Source organism: Ictidomys tridecemlineatus, chromosome 12, assembly GCF_052094955.1.
Source record: "Ictidomys tridecemlineatus isolate mIctTri1 chromosome 12, mIctTri1.hap1, whole genome shotgun sequence".
In the NCBI taxonomy this organism is placed as follows: Eukaryota; Metazoa; Chordata; class Mammalia; order Rodentia; family Sciuridae; genus Ictidomys; species Ictidomys tridecemlineatus.
The window spans coordinates 46,408,361-46,424,619 of NC_135488.1; the positions used below are offsets into that span (position 1 = coordinate 46,408,361).

General features: G+C 34.3%; 1 protein-coding gene across 9 annotated transcripts in view; it reads right to left on the minus strand.

Moving 5' to 3' along the window:
• The window catches only part of LOC101974817 (E3 SUMO-protein ligase RanBP2), a 72,807-nt gene that overhangs the window by 24,256 nt on the left and 32,292 nt on the right, over positions 1 to 16,259 (minus strand). For 6 of the 9 annotated variants that reach the window (XM_078028840.1, XM_078028837.1, XM_078028838.1 and 3 more), the window contains exons 9-19: positions 14,769 to 14,978; positions 13,351 to 13,532; positions 13,080 to 13,255; positions 12,808 to 12,931; positions 11,297 to 11,458; positions 10,947 to 11,084; positions 10,711 to 10,857; positions 9,482 to 9,661; positions 9,308 to 9,391; positions 4,428 to 4,563; positions 433 to 527 (exon numbers count right to left, since the gene is read on the minus strand). In XM_078028840.1, coding sequence (XP_077884966.1) covers positions 433 to 527; positions 4,428 to 4,563; positions 9,308 to 9,391; positions 9,482 to 9,661; positions 10,711 to 10,857; positions 10,947 to 11,084; positions 11,297 to 11,458; positions 12,808 to 12,931; positions 13,080 to 13,255; positions 13,351 to 13,532; positions 14,769 to 14,978 — 1,634 coding nt within the window. Of the gene's footprint in view, positions 1 to 432; positions 528 to 4,427; positions 4,564 to 9,307; positions 9,392 to 9,481; positions 9,662 to 10,710; positions 10,858 to 10,946; positions 11,085 to 11,296; positions 11,459 to 12,807; positions 12,932 to 13,079; positions 13,256 to 13,350; positions 13,533 to 14,768; positions 14,979 to 16,259 lie in introns of those variants that run through there. The other 3 variants (XM_078028842.1, XM_078028843.1, XM_078028841.1) reach the window with 2 other exon arrangements.

Genomic DNA, 16,259 nt, shown 5'->3' on the forward strand with positions numbered 1-16,259 from the left:
AGAAGAGCAAGGGTCTAACTGCATATCTTAACCCACTATCCTCAAAGCCCTCACATTCAACTACTGCTGTAATATTGGGTCTTAACCAAGAGTTATATAACCACATCAAGTATAGAACTACTTACCACACAGTGGTAGAGTAAGGACATTTCTAGTCCTATTTCTGTCAAAACAGATAAAGGACCCAACAACATCACCACTCCCATTTTAAAAATATCCAAAATATTCACACTTATTGTTATGTCACAAAAATAACATGACAAAAAGCATAACTTCTGTATCTAGAAAGAAATGTAAAATGTCCATATCCTGAGGGATATTATAAGCTTTAATACTGAACTAGTCCCTTGAATTTCTTGAAAAAAAAAAAAAAAACACCCAAACAATTAAAAAAACAAATAGTTACAAATATATAAATTATTCCTTTGTTACCTTTGTGGGAGTAACATTAGCTGCTGGTCTGAGAAGATACTGGGAATTATATGCTGGTGACTGACTATAATATACTGAAGGGCCAGTAGTTGCAACTAAAAAAAAAAAAAAAGGAAAAAAAAAAAAGAAAACACTGTTAAAGTCTATACTACAGTTAAGACTACCTAAATAAGAACTACAAATATAAAAGTAATAGAAACCAAAGAAAGAATTAGCTAGATAGATTTTTTAAATTTCTATATATCAAAATACACCATAAAGATTATCAAACTAGGAAAAAACTGCTAGAACAGGGTGAGGTATATACTGTGCCAATAATCCCAGCAACTCGGAAGACTGAAGCAAGAGTGAGGTCCTTTCTCAAAAACCAAACAAGCAAGCAAATTTAAGAAGGATTTGGGATATAGTCCAGTGGTAAAGTACTACTGAGTTCAATCCTAGTACCACAAAAAGGCGGGGAGGGAGGGTCCAAGAAGTGACACAAAGAATAAGCAGCGGAATATAGCGCGAATTTGATCAACAAGAACAAGTGCTTAAGGGCTGGGGATATAGCTCAGTTGGTAGAGTGCTTATGTACAAGTCCCTGGGTTCAATCCTCAGCACCACAAATAGGTATCCAAAAAGGAATAGCAGGATCAACATAGAAATACTGCAAATACAACAGCTGCAAGGACTTAGAAACCAAATTGCATCTGATGGCTTCAAAGGCTATAATACTGAAGGAAGCCTCAAAAATCTGCAGAATGACAAGGATGCATTTTATAAAGTCAAGCTATTAAGATCTAAAATAACCTAACAAATTCATGAAAGGGATCTCAAAAGTAATATAAAATGTTCCTTTGCTTAAAATACTAATAAACACATTAAAAACACTCATGTTCATATGCAAACTATTTGCTCCATCTATTTTGTGAGTTTTACAGGAAACCAAACTAAAAGGCACTCATATTATACACAACAACATTCCTGTGTTTGATCTGTTTTGACAGTTTTACCAGAAAATCAAACAAGCAAAACACCTTTATGGCTATTTGTGAAAGAAGAAAGAGAAATTGTGACTCTAGAGGTGCCAAGCAATTGACTCTCAGAAAGCACTGAAAAAGACCTACAAAGGGCTATTCAGAAGCCCACGTTTGAATCTGTAAACCTAATGGAACTACCTGGTAAAGGCAGTTATTTTGGACCTATTTTGAGGAGGAGGAAACAGGAATACAACAAGGTAATAAATATATGCCAAGAATCCTAAAAGTCTGCAGTTTAACTACAGAGACTTTATCAATGACCACTACACCTCAGTGGGAAAAACAGAGTTCTTATAATCTACTAAAAATTATCTACTACAAAAAAAAAAAAAAATCACTACATGAACAGATAACTCAGGAAAGAAAGAAATGAGATTATGTTGAGAATGACATTTTAAAAAAAACTTTAAAACTGATGTCATTTTTGCTTTTACAAACTAACAAAGTTTCTGTAAATTGTTAACAGTCAATATTACCAAGAGTGCATAAATGGACACTCTTGAGATACTTCTTTTTTTAATATTTATTTTTTAGTTGTAGTTGGACACAACACCTTTATTTATTTATTTTTATGTGGTGCTGAGGATCGAACCCAGGTCTCGCACGGGCTAGAAAAGCGCTCTACCACTGAGCCACAACCCCAGCCCATCTGAGATACTTCTAATAAGAGCAAAAACTGAATTTTTAAAACAGCCAACAATTCTAGAGTGTGTCCACAGCATTATTTGTGATAACACAAACTAGAAACACAAATAAAGAAACAGAATTTGCAATACTTCTACATGAGGAGATACCACATACTCATTAGTAGTATTTTCAAGTAATACTTTTTAAAAATGCTTGAAATTTAAAGTAACATTTAAAAAGCTGGCAAACTCATCTATACATGACATAACAACAGTCATAAAACATACTTTATGTAAACAAAGAAACAGAAATTCTCCAAAATGATAATAGGATTCTGATAGGAAGGTAGTTTTTAGTTTACACTGTTCAGCACTTCTTAATATTTCCTAATAAGCTTATTCATCTTTTTTTTATCATCTTAGTTTTGAAAGACAAGAACCATCTTGGTATATTTTTACTTTTGTTGAGGAAAAAATGTCTATGAACACAGGAATAGAAATTAGAAGACCTGGGCTCTCTCCCTTTCCATGCCACAAAGTTACTTTGTGAACCTGTCAATAAGCCACTTGAGTCTTTATCTTCCTCAGCTGTAAAATGAGGATGTATTACTTCACACTTCATAGGGTCATTATAAGAATAAAACAACGTGAATGTTGTGTTTATATACTTATAAAACCAAAAGACCTTTTACACCTACACATGAAATAGTTGTGACCCACAAGGTACCAAGTGACACTGCCCATAACACTTTTAAAAACAAAAGGTTAACCAGTCTTTTTATTCTCACTGTACAAGGCTCTAGACAATGCACAAGGATTTTAAGAGAGCAAAGTCTAAACATCTCATATACTTATCTTTCACTACGACATTTGGTAAGTTTGCCTTCACAGGATTTTCCATTATTTGCTTGCCTTTAGAAGACACTGTCCTAAGAGGATACAATGGGGTTGCCGTACTATGGGCCATCATACAAATGTACTAATAATCTAAACTAAATCTGCTTATTCTAAATCATTCCTGGGTTAAAAGCAAGTAGGGGGAAAAAAAAATACATGCATTACTATCGGTTGAGTATCCCTTAACCAAAATGTTTGGGCTTAGAAAGAAGTGTTTTCAGATTTTAGAATATTTGCATACACCTAATGGGATGTCTTGGGAATGGAGCCCAAGTCTAAACATGAAATTCACTCATGTTTCATATATACCTTACATACATTCACTGTAAATTATTTTATATAATATTTTTAATGCAACTATATTCTGACTGCAACTTGCACATGAGGTCAGATGTAGGATTTTCATTTATAAACTGGCATGCAAAAAAAAGTTTTCAGATTTTGGGGTTTTTAAGATTCAGATATTTGGAATGGTGTGCTCAATCTACAGCATTTGGGAAATTTGTCTCAAGTAAAAGAAATCTATTTTTATTCACATTTCTGGCTGCCTGGAGCCAATGTATCATATTGGCAAGTTGCTTTGAGTCAGATAACTTATAGTCTGGATTACAGCTCCATCAGTAACTGATAAATAAGTTACCTATCTTTCTACACTCACTTCTTCATCTATAAAGTTGGGATTAATAATGGTACCTACCACTGAGTTATTGTAAATAAATAAAATTTTTAAAAAAGCACTTTTGCACATAGCCAAATCACAGTTAAGTACAATTAGTAATCTTGATTCATTTGGTATTTGCTATATATTGTATAAATGCCAAAGAAATTCCCATACCTACCTGCACATATACAAATGCTCATAGTAATTATAGAGGCAAGTATTATCTCCAGGTTTACTTACACAGCTAATAAGTGACAAAGAACAACTAAAAAACCAAATTCCTTTTTTTTTCTGTGCATGGTATTTCAAATTAAATTCTGTATTAATGTTCTGCCTCTCTTTAGATTATCAAAATACTCCCAAGAGGTTTAAGTTCTTAATTAGATACCTCTTGGTGCATAATTATATCTGTTAACATTTCTCAATTTAAGGAATAATTCCACCTAAGATTCAGCTCATCTAAGATATACATTAAAGGGTTCTTTAAGCGTCGAAATGGAATCAGATAAAGCTTGATTTTTTGCTTCGAGTTATAAATTCTCAGTAATATCAAATATAGATTTTTAAGTAATTATAAGTAATCATATAACTGACATGTATATCAAACTACAGATAAGCTGATTTCATAATTTATCTATTTAAATGAAAAAGAGTCTAGGAATACAGCTCAGAGACAGAGTATACATGCAAGAGGCCTTCACTTTAATTCCCAGCACTGTGCAAAAAAAGGGGGTGGGGGTGAGTGGGTAATCTTACTAAAATCTGGAGATTATTCAGTTGCCAGCTTACCTGTTAATGGAGCCCCATGAAAAGTCTGTGATCCTTGATACCCATCAGGCACTGGATCTGGTCCATAATTCTCTGCGGGCCACCGATGAGGGGATGCTGAGTTACTGCTATTTAGTTTCAACTCTTGCATTTCTTTCTATTGGAAGGAAAAAAAGGAAGTAATTTTATATAATACAAGACACAATGCTAGGACAAACACAATACTTATATCTAAAACCTGATGATACCAGGGCTGGGTTGTGGCTCACAGTAGAGTGCTCACCTACCATGCGTGAGGCACCGGGTTCAATCCTCAACACCACATAAAAATAAAATAAAGATATCGTGTCCACCTATAGCTAAAAACATAAATATTTTAAAAAACACTGATGATACCTTTTAAGAGATACTAATGAAATCTGGACAACAAAAACATGATTCTTAATTTGTTAAAATTTATCCATTCCCATTCTTTCTCTCCTTAATTCCACCTACCTAATTCATTCACTTTAACCTAAAAAACTAAATAACTACCTAAATTATCTCATATCCACTTTCCTTCCACACTTGCCTACATTAATCTTTGTAAAGTTGAGCCCCAGCCAAGACACTTCCTGACTCAAAATAAACAAGGCCTATAATTAACTTCTTTCTCTGACATTCATGGTCCTCAAGTAGTTTCAACCTAAGCATCCTGGCTACAGTCTCCTTTCCATGCTGCTGTATTCTTTGATCTATATGGACTACTCAACACCAAAACTCAATTCTTGATACATACTGTCATATGATATAACAAACTAATAGTAATTCTCAAGGTGAAGCTCAAATGCTCCATCAGCAAAAAAGAATTGTACTTGCCCAGAACTTAGTTATATATGTTCCAGGCTCTGTACTTCTGAATTAATGCTAACACACTTTTAGATGGGACAGTATAACTCATACCTTAAAGTGAGAAAGAGATGCAAGAAATGACACAACTAGAGTTTGATCCAGATCTAAATCAAAAAAATGTTTTTTAATACCACTCTACTGCCTAGACAAGAGAGCAGTTATATTGTTTTCTAATATAGCTATGTGGCAAACTATCCAATTTGTTACTTTATAAACAACTAAATGATGACAACTTACCTAACCCCAGAATCCACAAAATGTCCCTTTATAAAATTGGCATTTATCAAGAAATTGTTTCTTTATTTTTTTTTAAAGATTTTTTTTTTTTTTAAAGAGAGAGTGAGAGAGGAGAGAGAGAATTTTTTTTAATATTTATTTTTTAGTTCTCGGTGGACACAACATCTTTGTTGGTATGTGGTGCTGAGGGTCGAACCTGGGCCGCATGCATGCCAGGCGAGCGCGCTACCGCTTGAGCCACATCCCCAGCCCAAGAAATTGTTTCTTTAAAAAAAAAAAAAACTATATTGGGGTATCAAACAGGTTGAATTTTTAAGTTTCAAACTTCTCTTAGCCCAGGAATCAGATCAGTTACAATAAGCAAGGTAAGAAACAAATCTAGCACGTCTGTCTAGAATTCTTTGTCTAGATTTGTAGTGTGGTCTTCTAAAAGAAGCATCAGAAATAAAAATTTCTCAGAAAGCCATATTTAGTTTCAACTCTATTTAAACTGCTATTTAGTTTCAACTCCTGCATTTCTTTCTATTGGAAGGAAAAAAAACCAAGTAATTTTAAACATTTAACAATATCATGCAGGAACCAATGCCAGGACAAACATACTTAAATCTAAATACTTCAAGCTGAATAACAATTTTCTTATTTATTCATCTATGTACCTATTTGAGATATTGCACATTCAAGAGTAAGAAACTGGGCTGGGGTTATGGCTCAGTGACAGCGCTTGCCTAGCATGTGTAAGGCACTGGGTTAGATTCTTAGCACCATATATAAATAAATGAATAAAATAAAGTCCTATCAACAAATAAAATATAGATAGATAGATAGATAGATAGATAGATAGATAGATTGATTTTAAGTGTCAGAAACTGGTAGAATTGACTGGAAAACTTAGACACTAATGGTCTCTGGTCCATAGTTTTGAATTTGCAATCCAAGCTATAATCATAGTTCTAAAAATTCAATGAATTGGAAAATGTGATTGGACCTGATTTTAAACTGATTTCACTTTTCAAATGAGAAGCCGAACAGACTAAAATAAGGGACTGGCCCAAAATCATTTTTTTTTTCCAGTTGTTGATGGACTTTATTGTCTTTATTTTCATGTGCTGCTGAGGATCGAACCCAGTGCCTCATGCATGCTAGGCGAGCATGCTACCACTGAGCCACAAACTCAGGCCCCCCAAGATCATTATTAAGTAGTGGCAGAGTCTACTAGCTTCTTGTCCAATGAGAGTGTAAAAAAAATCTACTAGTAACCGCAATTCCAAAGAACTAAAGCCTCTTTGAGTGCTATGATATAAAATTGAATTCCTTACATAATAAAGCCAAATTCATATGAAAGTACTTAAAAAGATAAAAACTTGTGGGCTGGGGCTTCGGCTCAGTGGCAGAGCACTTGCCTAGCATGTGTGAGGCACTGGGTTTGATCTTAGCATCACATACAAAAATAAATAAAGGTATGCTGTCCATCTACAAGTACAAAAAAAAAATTTTTTTAAAGATAAAAACTTTCCAAAGCAGGGCTGGGGTTGTGGCTCAGTGACACAGCACTTGTCCCATACATGTGAGGCTGTGGTTTTGATTCTCAGCACCACATAAAAATAAATAAATAAATAAATAAATAAAGACATTGTGTCCAGGTATAAGTAAAAAATTATTTTTAAATAAATAAATAAATAAAACTTTCAGAAGCTTAAAGACCACTTTTCAATTCCTAACTATAAATTTGACCCAAACCTCATTCACGGCCAATTTGAGAAATTAATTCATAGAACAAAGCATAATTAGTATATTTCAGTAGTTTGATTTGATCATTTAGGAACCTTCATGCCAGGAATCATGGTATGTTTTGAATAAAACAGTCTCTGCTTATGGCAGTATTGGGGATAGCTATATCCCAGAGTCCTTTTTATTTTTTATTTTTATTTTTTCTTAATATTTATTTTTTAGTTTTCAGCGGACACAACATCTTTGTTTGTATGTGGTGCTGAGGATCGAACCTGGGCCACTGGCATGCCAGTCAAGCGCACTACCGCCTGAGCCACATCCCCAGCCCCTGAGTCCTTTTTATTTTGAGATAGGTTCTCACAAAGTTCTCCAGACCTGCTTTGAACTTCTAGTTACTAACTTAATTTCCTGGGTAGCACAGGTATGCATCACCACATCCAACAACAGTCTCTGATTTTTTCCTTCCATATTTTTTATTCGTACATTACAGTTGGACATATTAATGGGATTTGTTTTATATTCATACATGCACACAATATAACAATATAATATATCGCTCCTCAGCATTCCCCTACCTTCCACTCCTTGGGTCTCTTTCCTCTATTAATCTCCTTTTGATTTTTAGGAGACCCATCCTCAACGCTGTTTTCCGTTTTCCCTCTTTAGCTTCCACATATGAGAGAACCTATGACCCTCGACTTTCTGAATTTTACTTATTAAGCATAACATGATGGCCTCTAGTTCCATCCATTTTCCTGCAAATGGCAGTTTCATTTTTGTTATGTCTGAATAAAACTCCAGTGTGTGTCACATTTTCTTTATCCATTCATCTATTGATGGACACCTCATCTGGTCTGGTTCCATAGTTTGAATTGTGATGCTATAAACATGGGTATGCATGTAATCATTGCAGTAAAATGCCTTTAATTTCTTCAGGGTAAATAATGAGAAGTGGTGTATCTCAGGCATATGTTGGTTCCATGCCTCCACACTGATTTCCACAGTAGTTGTATTAGTATACATGCCCACCAACAGTGTAAAGTATTCCTTTTTCTCTACATTCTCTCTTAATGCCAGTCATTCTGACTGGCATAAGATAAAAATCAAGTTTTTTTTTTTTTAACATTTTTTTTCTGTAGATGGACACAATGCTTTTATTTTATTTGTTTATTTTTATGTGGTGCCAAGGATTAAACCCAGTGCCTCACATAAGTTAGGCAAGCGCTCTACCACTAAGCCACAACCCTGTCCCTACAGTGTAGTTTTGATTCAAACTTCCCTAATTGCTAATGATACTGAACATTTTTTCATGTATTTGTTGGCCATCTGTATTTCTTTTTGTTTAATTCATTTACTCATTTATTAAAAGGATTTATGTGTGTGTATGTGTATGTGTAAAGTTTCATGAGACCTTTATATATTATAGATATTAATCCTCTGTCAGCAGAGTAACTAGCAAAGATTTTCACACATTCTGTAGATTCTCTTTTCTTATCCCTAATTGTTCCCTTTGCTGTGCAGAAGCTTTTTGATATGTCCCATTTATTAATTCTAGGCATTATTTCCTAAGATTTAGGGATCCTACTGAGAAAGTCACTGCCTGTGCCTAAAAGCTGAAGTGCTGACCCTATGTTTTCTTCCAGGAGTTGTATACTTTCTGATATAATTCTGAGGTCTTTGATCCATTTTGAGTTGATTTTTCTGCAGAGTGAGAGATAAGGGTCTTGCTTCATTCTTCTACATATGGAAAACCAGTTTTCCCAGCACCATTTATTAAAAAGGCTATCTTTTCTCCAATGTAGGTTTTTGGCACCTTTGTCAAGGATCAGAGGACAGACTATTTTTTAAGAAAGTAGGTTTCATGGAAGGGTCAGAGACAAAAGTAATTTCAACAAATATGGTAAGGGTCAAGACAAAGGTGTGTAAAACATAGTATGATTTCATAGTAGTATGGTAAGGGGAACATTCTGAGCAACCTTAGAAAGTGAGGAAGTAGTCAGGGAAGGAATATAGGAATAAGTAGTTAAAGAAATTAAGTGATTTACCTTAATGGCCTCTACTTGTTGGCAGATCATTTTCAATAGAGAGTTTTGATCTTCTGCCCATCGAGGAGGTGTTTTGGGAGAATACTAAAAAACAAACAACATAACCGTATTTGCAACATTTAGTAAAGAAGCAGCATATTCCCCAATAGAGTGACTCATTTCCTTCCTACTTACCTTGTAACTTTTACTTGGTGATAGAGAATATTTTGTGGGAGATGGTGTAGAATGTTTTATTTCTGAATCTGCATTTCGCAAACAACCATTTTTATAAAGAGGACCTCCATCACTATAATCTTCAAGTTCCTGCATTACTGAGTTAAGCATCTCTTTTACAGACTCCAGTGGCACAGGCAACTAAAAACAAAAGGCATTATTAGTCAAGGGTTTAGTTAGCAAAACTACCAAATATCTCTAAAACAAATATAAAGACTCTACCTTAATAATGTTTAAATTTTCATCAATTTTTAACAAGCACTTTATACTTTAAATAATGATAAATGTGAAAGTGTCATATTATCTTAAGTCTTCTGATTTTCAAGTCCATACTCTTTCTATTACTTCCATAAGTCATAATAACAGTAGAGAACTATAAACCTCACAAGATTTTCCACATGAACAAAGTAAATAAGTTCCTGATTTTCCTTAAATGATTAGAACAGAAAGAGAAATACGTATGCTGGAATGCACCAGATAACATAAGCACTAATCTAAACAGCAACACAAAGTATGTAACAAAATACTTAGAAGAAAATCTGAACATAATTGAATTCTATCACCACAGTCTCCAACTGCTGACAGCGAGAAAACAAGAATAGTTCATAGCAGATGACAAAGATAAAAATAAATATTCTAAAATTTCTCATTTAAGCAAAATTTATTAGGAACTAGTCCTGAGGTTACAATATTTGTTTTGATTATACTGCTAAAAAAACCCAAAATTAATAAATGTCTACCTTAAAATTTTTTTCAAGGGGCTGGGGTTGTGGCTCAGTGGTAGAGCTACTTGCCCAGCACATGTGAGGCGCTGGGTTCAATCCTCAGCACCACATAAAAAAAAAATAAGTAAAATAAAGATATTGTGTCCAACTTCAACAACTAAATAAATAAATAAATAAAGTTTAAAATTTTTTTTTTCAATTTTCCCAACTACTTTCCTATGAGTGTGTATATATATATATATACACACACACACACACACACACACACATACACACATTACCAAGTTTAAAAAAAAATACCCAACCTAAGAAAAAGGCAAGTGAATTAAGCATCTATACTCACACACTACTTCTGTACACCAATGACAAGATGATTTGGGAATTACCAAAATATAAAACTAAGGCAAAAAATCCATTATCCACTTATCAATATTATTAAATTACAGATAACAAGCACCAACTTACTTTCTGGACCACTGAAAGATTTGAATCACTGTCATCTAAAATCTTTATTAGGTAGTCCCTGGTCTTTCGCAGATAATTTTTGCATTCTTCTTGTTCTTCAGGAGAAAGGGAATCATTTTCAATGTCTTCTGCTTTCCTGTGAAAAATCTATATAAACAGTGGTTTTATGAAACAATCAGACTTTTTAAACAAACAAACAAACAAAAAAACCTCTTAATTCAAGTACATTTACTTACCAGTGCAAGATTCCAGTAAGAAACAACACTTTTTATAGATTCAAAGGCAGTCAGAGCGTCTTCTATATTTCCATTAACCACATCCAATATAGCAAAAGTTATATGTGCATCTTCTTCATATTCACCAACTTCAGATGCCTAAATCATTTAGTAGTTTTTAGTCAAACTGCTTCTATTCAGCAAATCAAACCTAAATGATCTCATTAATCTTTCATGTGATATTTATGTCAGCTAGTGGATTATGAAAACAAACATATCATTTAACAGCAAGGCAATGTATTTAAGCAGTTAAAATCTCTTATTTCTTTATCAACTGCAAACAGTTAATTTGCCAGGAGATTCTCAGTTACCTGAATGTCTGCACTATGAAAATGTTTAAACAAAGGATCAGTAGGTTCAGGAATACTGCTTTTCTTTTTGATTGTCTTCAACAATGGTATAACTTTCTTCCAATAATGAACACTTCTGCTTATGTATTCCCGTTGATCATAAAAAGAATTAAGACTGCTGCCCTAAAACAGGAAGACAGAAGCATACAACCATAATAAATACATATGAGCAAATCTAAATATTCATTTACAAATCCTAAGAACTAGTGAAAATTTTTAAGTAAAAATTTTTACTCATTCATTTTGAGTAACTTCCCAAATAAGAAAATAATTCATCATCACTGTAATACCAGAGAATAGTTCAATAATAAGGTTAAGCCTTTTTTTTTTTTTGGTACTAACTGAACCTGCGGACACTTAATCAAATCACTGAGTCACATCCCCAGCCATTTTAATTTTTTATTTTGGGACAGGATCTCACTGAGTTGCTTATTAGGACCTCGATAAACTGCTGATGCTGGCTTTGTATTTGTAATCCTCCTGCCTCAGCCTTCAAACCACTGCTGGGATTACAGGCAAGTGTCACCATACCCTATAGACTTTTAAACACTTTTTAGTGATACTACCAAATGAGACAGCCTACTCTATTTTTAAGAATTATCATTTTTAGGTAGCCAAAATCAAACTAAAAGTGTCAAGAGTTTGGTCAAAGAACTAGCATCTACATCCACTCTTGACAGAGAAAAGACCTCAAATAATTAAAAAGAGCTATAATGCCCTTACCTACAAAGACTTAAGCTACCCAATTTACAAGCTGGATAATTTACAAGCTATCGATTTACAAGCTGGATAATAACTATCATAACTTGCCAAGCGTGGCACACACCTGTAATCCCAGCAGCTCTGGAGGCAGAGGCAGGAGGATTTTGAGTTTAAACAGCCTTATCAATTTAAAGAGGTCCTAAGCAACTCAGCGAACCCTATCTCTAAATAAAATATTAAAAAAGGCGAGGGATGTGGCTCAGTGGTAAACCATCTCTGGATACAAGCCCTGGTACAAAAAAATACATATGGGCTAAGGATATAGCTCAATTGGTATAGTGCTTGCTTCACATGCAAAAGGCCCTGGGCTCAATTCCCAGCACTGCCAACCACCACCACCCCCTCACACACAAAAATCATGACTTAATTTTTAAGTAATAACAATACTATGGGTATACTAAGTGCTTATGTTTAATTACATTAACTCATTTATAGCAAAATTTAAAAACACTTGAACGGGCACTAATATTAACAAGCTAGTATTCTTGGTTTTTCAAAACTAAGACAATGTTTTTTTGTTTTTTTTTTTTAAATCTTGGGAGACATTTTTAACTTTATTTTATTTACTTATTTATTTTTATGTGGTGCTGAAGATCAAACCCAGGGCCTTGCATGTATGAGGCAAGCGCACTACTGCTGAGCCATGACTCCAGCACCAAGACAATGTTCTTTAAAAAAAAAAAAAAAGTTTATACTTTAATGTAACTCACTGTTTTCTGAAGGCATTTTGCCCAGTATACAAGCAGAGCAGGTTGAAGGCCATGTTTTTCCTGGGCTCTTAAAGTGTTAATTTCATGCTGAACCAGAAGTCGTAATTTTGCTGAAGTTCCAGGTCTAAAACAAAACTTTTATTTAATAAAATTGCTTTAAAACACATAGCTGAAAACTTAAATGTAAGTTAACTGTCATATTACAAGTTAAATATTCATGAAATGAAAGAAGTAGTTTAAAAAAAAAAAAACAACTTTGTTTTATTACTTACATTGCCTTTCTGTGAATTAGGTTACAGACTGCATCCCACCAAGATTTTTGTCTTTCTGTACAAAGTTGTTTACACACAGGAAGTGGCAAGCACAATGGCTGATAGGAGCTGCAGTGAGAATTATACTTCTCCTTTAATTGTAAGTGGCTGGTATATATTACTCCAAGTAAAAATACCTGTTTGTTTTTTTTTTAAAAAAAACAAATTAATTTCCATTAGGAAAAAATTAAACAAAACTTAAAATATTTAATTTGTTAAATTCTTTGCTTACTTCAAGATCTAAAAGACATATTGATTCAGGTGCATTTGTTTCAAGTCGTGAGGTTTCTTGAGGCAAATGATGAAAAAGCTGTTTCAGCCATTTTCGAATTGCAGGTAAAGCAGGCAGTGAATTCCATTGCAAGCCAAGCCAAGTAAGGTGCTGAAGACTACCATTGTGTGCTCGAATAGCACCTGAAAAAAAAGGAAAAAAGAAATGGCTTGAGTTTTGGAAATTCTATTTAGGCCATTAGTTTCACAACTAATTTAACAACTCATGTAAAATGTATCTTAAATACAAACTGCTTTTCTGTATCAGAGATGGTGGGGAAATATGTCCTCAGCAAAATCTCATGATCTTCATCAAATGCATTCATACTTTATAACTAAAAATTTTAATAAACCAGTTGTGAATGAGGAAGTTCCCAGGCTAAGAAAATCAGACCTGCCATAAACAATAAAGCAAAGTCTACTGACAGAGGCCAAAGAATGCCAATCTAATCAATAATCTTAAAACTACATATTTCCCCGCCAATAAAGAATTATTACAGGACTGGGGATGTGGCTCAAGCAGTAGCATGCTTGCCTGGCATCTGTGCGGCCAGGGTTCAATCCTCAGCACCACAAACAAACAAAGATGTTATGTCCGCCAAAAACTAACTAAATAAATAAATTCTCTCTCTCTCTCTCAAAAAAAAAAAAAAAAGAATTATTACAATGAGTACTACTATATTCATCCAGTAGTGTAGTAAAGAGATCTTTTCTTCTACAAGAAATTCACTACTGGGGCTGGGTTTTGGCTCAGGGGCAAAACGCTCGCCTAGCATCCATGAGGCGCTGGGTTTGATCTTCAGCACCACATAGAATAAATACATAAAAGAAAAGTATTGTGTCCAACTACAACTAAAAAAATATTTTAAAAAAAAGAAATTCAATACTAAAAGTTGATGGGCTTCTAAAAGAACGGAGATATAGCGTTTTGGCAATTTATGAGACTTAAAGATGGTCATCTTTTTGTCTCAGAAATTTTGTTTTTAGAAATTTCTATGGAAATAATTTAAAATGCAGACACTTTAAAGTAATCATAACAGCATTATTTTCAAAAGTAAAAATAAACTGGAGGTAACTCAGATGCCCAACAATACAAAGTATTAAGCAAACTAAAACTCATAAAAGATTATGCTGCCATTAAAAATATTAAAGTTTTAATATTAGATACTATGGGAAAAAATTCATGAAATAGGCAACACAAGTAGCATATGTAAACTATTTACCCATGCCACCCATATCCATATCCTCCAACCCCTAACAACAACAACAAAAAAAAACTAAAGTCATTATTTCTGGGTAAGGATATTATGGGTAATTTACTTTCCTCCTAATATATAAAGAATAAGATGCAGAAGATTGTCTATGAAAGATAAAACTCACCAACATCATATCTAGCCAAATCACCAGGCTCTGGAGTTTGTACATCAATGTTTCCAATATCATCACTACCAAGGAAAGATCTCTCCTTAGGTGATTGACTAGAAAACAGAGCATCATACAGGGCAGACTGTCCACTTTTATTGGCAAAAGACTCCACAACCTCCTTTAAAAAATCTTGCTTGCCACAACTTAAGTTCAGCAGCATGTGCCCTGAAAAACAAATTAAGTTATTTTCACCATTTTATGACGAATAGCATGCTATATTTACTCAAAGATCTCAATGTTTCATTCATATACCCAAGGAGGAAATAAAACAGTTATCTCAGATCTCACCTTCCAACCCAAAACAATAGCAGGACAATAAAAAGGTTGCTTATGTAGAAAATGAACAGTTAAAGTTTAATAAATAGTGTCTACATAAAGAATAAAAGGAAAAAAAAAGAAATGTGTGTAGAAAATACCCAAAGTATTTGCACTTTAGATAAAAAGTACAGGAATTAAGTGGCCACAGCACAAGAAGTAGGGCCAAGCTCTAATCCTGATTTGATATGCTGATTTCTATACCTGCTAACCCGAATCCTCCTCTTAAAATATTTTTTTTCCACGACCCAGTACCAGAAATTGTAAAGGTAAAATTTCCAAGCTGATTCTAAGCCGCAGAGCCTGAGTTAAAGTGTAAAAGACCAGGCATCCTAAAGTTTCCAAAGTGCAGAGATTGGGTTAAAAAATAAAAGACTAGGTATTGTTAGAGTCCCTCTGCTACCCCCAAAACCTGTAATCCCTGTAGCTGTTAGGACAATACTGGAATTGCCCAGTAAATATTTCCACTGACTTTCTGGTTGTTTAATAGCTAAGGGTTCCAAGTTGCTTGGCACGTAGGCATTGCAGGACCTAAACCGATCAGTTTGAATGTGTACCCCACCTAGGAGCACCAATCACTCCTGCCCTGATTGTTTCCGCCAATGTATGCACTAATCCTGACTCAGGGTTGTTGTTCAATTTTCCCGAGCCTCATGATGATTTGTTCTGATGTATGCAAAGCCCCCCACCCTCTCCAAAAAGTGTACTTAAGCTCCTCTTGACCTCTGCTCTGGGCTCTGGGCTGCTCTCCCTTCTTGAGTGAGCACAGAGTCACAGCGCGCTGGAATGGATCCCCAATAAATATCCCCTTTTGCCAATTGCATGGAGTCAGTCTCTTTGGGTGGTCTCTCCCTCCGATGTTTTGCCAGACCTTTACAAAATGTTCTTATTTCAAAAGTTCTGAGTAGAGAATCTATTTAAAAACACTCCTTGGATATATGCTGCAACATGGATTAACTGCAAAAATATGCATAGCCAAATAAGCCAGTCACCCAAAAAAAAAAAAAAACACATATCACACAATTCCATGTATATGAAATATCAGAATGGGCAAATGGAAAGAGACAGAAACAGATTAATGATTGTTTATGGCTGTGAGAGTTGGAGTAAATGAGGGCAACTTCCAACAGG